We start from the raw sequence: 1844 nt of genomic DNA, 5'->3' as shown, positions 1-1844 counted from the left end.
AGGGTGCTTGGGGACGAGCATCCTTCCACGCTGACCAGCATGGCCAACCTGGCGCATACGTGGAAGTCCCAGAGCCAAAATACAGAGGCTATCTTACTAATGAAAAAGTGCGTTGAGCTACAGGGAAAGATCCTTGGACCCCTACATCCTAATACGGAGTCTTCGCTCAATTCTCTAAACATGTGGCAGATGGATAACCTAGAGCTAGGTACTTAGAGCTATGCGATCTTTTAAGAATACGAAATTAGTGCGAATGCAAACTAGTTTATCTTGGAAGCATGCCTGTAGCTATTAATTAATATATAGTATTAAAAGTGATTTGACACTACACGTCGAGGGTAGCCGGCCCGCACCATAACTCTCGTGGAACGTCCGAATCACACAGAAGTGTAAAGGGGTGCGGCTAATAGCACAGCCTACAGTGTGGCGCGGCAAGACTAACATGCATCCATTAGACTGCGGAAGGCGAACTTGCAAGCAACAAGACAAATGCGCTTATATCTTTTAGGGCAGACAAACGCATCGATAACACTAGCATAGAGGGTGCCGACCCGCACTGGTCACACTTTTGTAAGGTGGCGAGATCTGTAAGTTAGCTGTTCTTAAAGAGTTAAGTTGGTTAACCGGATGCATAGCCAAAGGTGTATTGGATCGCAAGGCTGCGGGGCATAGCCACAGGCTAGTTAGGCTTCGCTTAATTGACGTAAGCAAATTACATCCTGGTTATCACGTAGAGCGTGCGGGGTCGTTTTGCGCGCTACACTCGCATTAGTTTGGCATAGCGTAAAATACATTACAGCTAGCTAGATATCTAATACCGCACCACGTAAGCGCGCTTAAGCCTTATACTAAGACATACTTTAGACCCCTTCGCACGGATAAATCCGGAGCGTATACTTTTTAGGGTTAAGTATCTTTAAAGCTTAGAATTATCTTTTTTTATTATAGAACTACTTATTTAATACTCCGAAGTTAAAAATATTATAAATAGTTATAGTATAGTAGAAATACAACGCTAATATAGTTCTAGATACTCTAAAAGGAATAATCGATAGTATAATTAAAAGCGTTGTATTTTTTAGGCTATATACTAGTTTCCTAAGTAGAAATAGCTAAATAATTACAGCGCACTAACTATAAGTCGATAGAATTACGAGGGAAAAAGTTAGAATACCTAAATAATAGATTTATTCCGGTATAGAAGGTTTTCCGCTATATAAAAAAAGACGCTAGATAATATAAAGTTATAAAAGCAATTTAAAAAATAAGTATATTAAATAAATAAAATAATTGCTTTACTATTACGATATTCTATACCTATATACTAATTAGATAACTTTATACTTCTTTTAAAATGTTTTACTAGCTAGCGGATATTTGCTATATTTTTATTTATACTCTATATAACTTCTAAAGTATAAGCTAGTTCGCTTTAATTTTTTTTTCTAGAAAGCTCTATTTTTTTACTATAATTATTTTTAGACTAAATTTTAGAACTTTTATTAGTAATAGACACTTCTATAACGTAATCCACAAGTTAGTGGCCCGCACAAGCTAGTGGCCCACCCAACTTAACACGCGACGCGTCGTCCAACAACCACCCCAATGGCAGCACCACAACAACAAGAAGCCATCTTTTAATAAGGCAGAGTTATTCTAGGCGTTCAAGCCTACAAGACCGGCCAAATTACATCCTTCCGAGGCGTTGAGAAACTATACGATGTGCCCAGAAAGACGGTTACGCGTCGCGCCCGTGGTATTCCTCCACAACGCGGTGCTATCTCCAAAAATCGCCGTCTTACACCTGTACAAGAAGAGGTTCTTGTACAGAGGATTCTGTCGAT

General features: G+C 39.2%; 1 protein-coding gene across 1 annotated transcript in view; it reads left to right on the top strand.

Annotated features, from left to right (window-relative positions):
* The window catches only part of BDZ99DRAFT_57412 (uncharacterized protein), a 2358-nt gene extending 1936 nt beyond the window's left edge, over positions 1–422 (top strand). Inside the window, exon 2 of the mRNA XM_033728348.1 lies at positions 3–422. Within this exon, the coding sequence (XP_033575490.1) occupies positions 3–116 (114 nt within the window). The 3' untranslated portion in view covers positions 117–422. The remainder of the gene's footprint in view (positions 1–2) is intronic.
* The last annotated feature ends 1422 nt before the right edge of the window (positions 423–1844 follow it).

This window comes from Mytilinidion resinicola (assembly GCF_010093595.1).
Source record: "Mytilinidion resinicola strain CBS 304.34 unplaced genomic scaffold BDZ99scaffold_12, whole genome shotgun sequence".
Taxonomy (NCBI): domain Eukaryota; kingdom Fungi; phylum Ascomycota; class Dothideomycetes; order Mytilinidiales; family Mytilinidiaceae; genus Mytilinidion; species Mytilinidion resinicola.
This window is presented reverse-complemented; position numbering and strand designations above follow the sequence as displayed.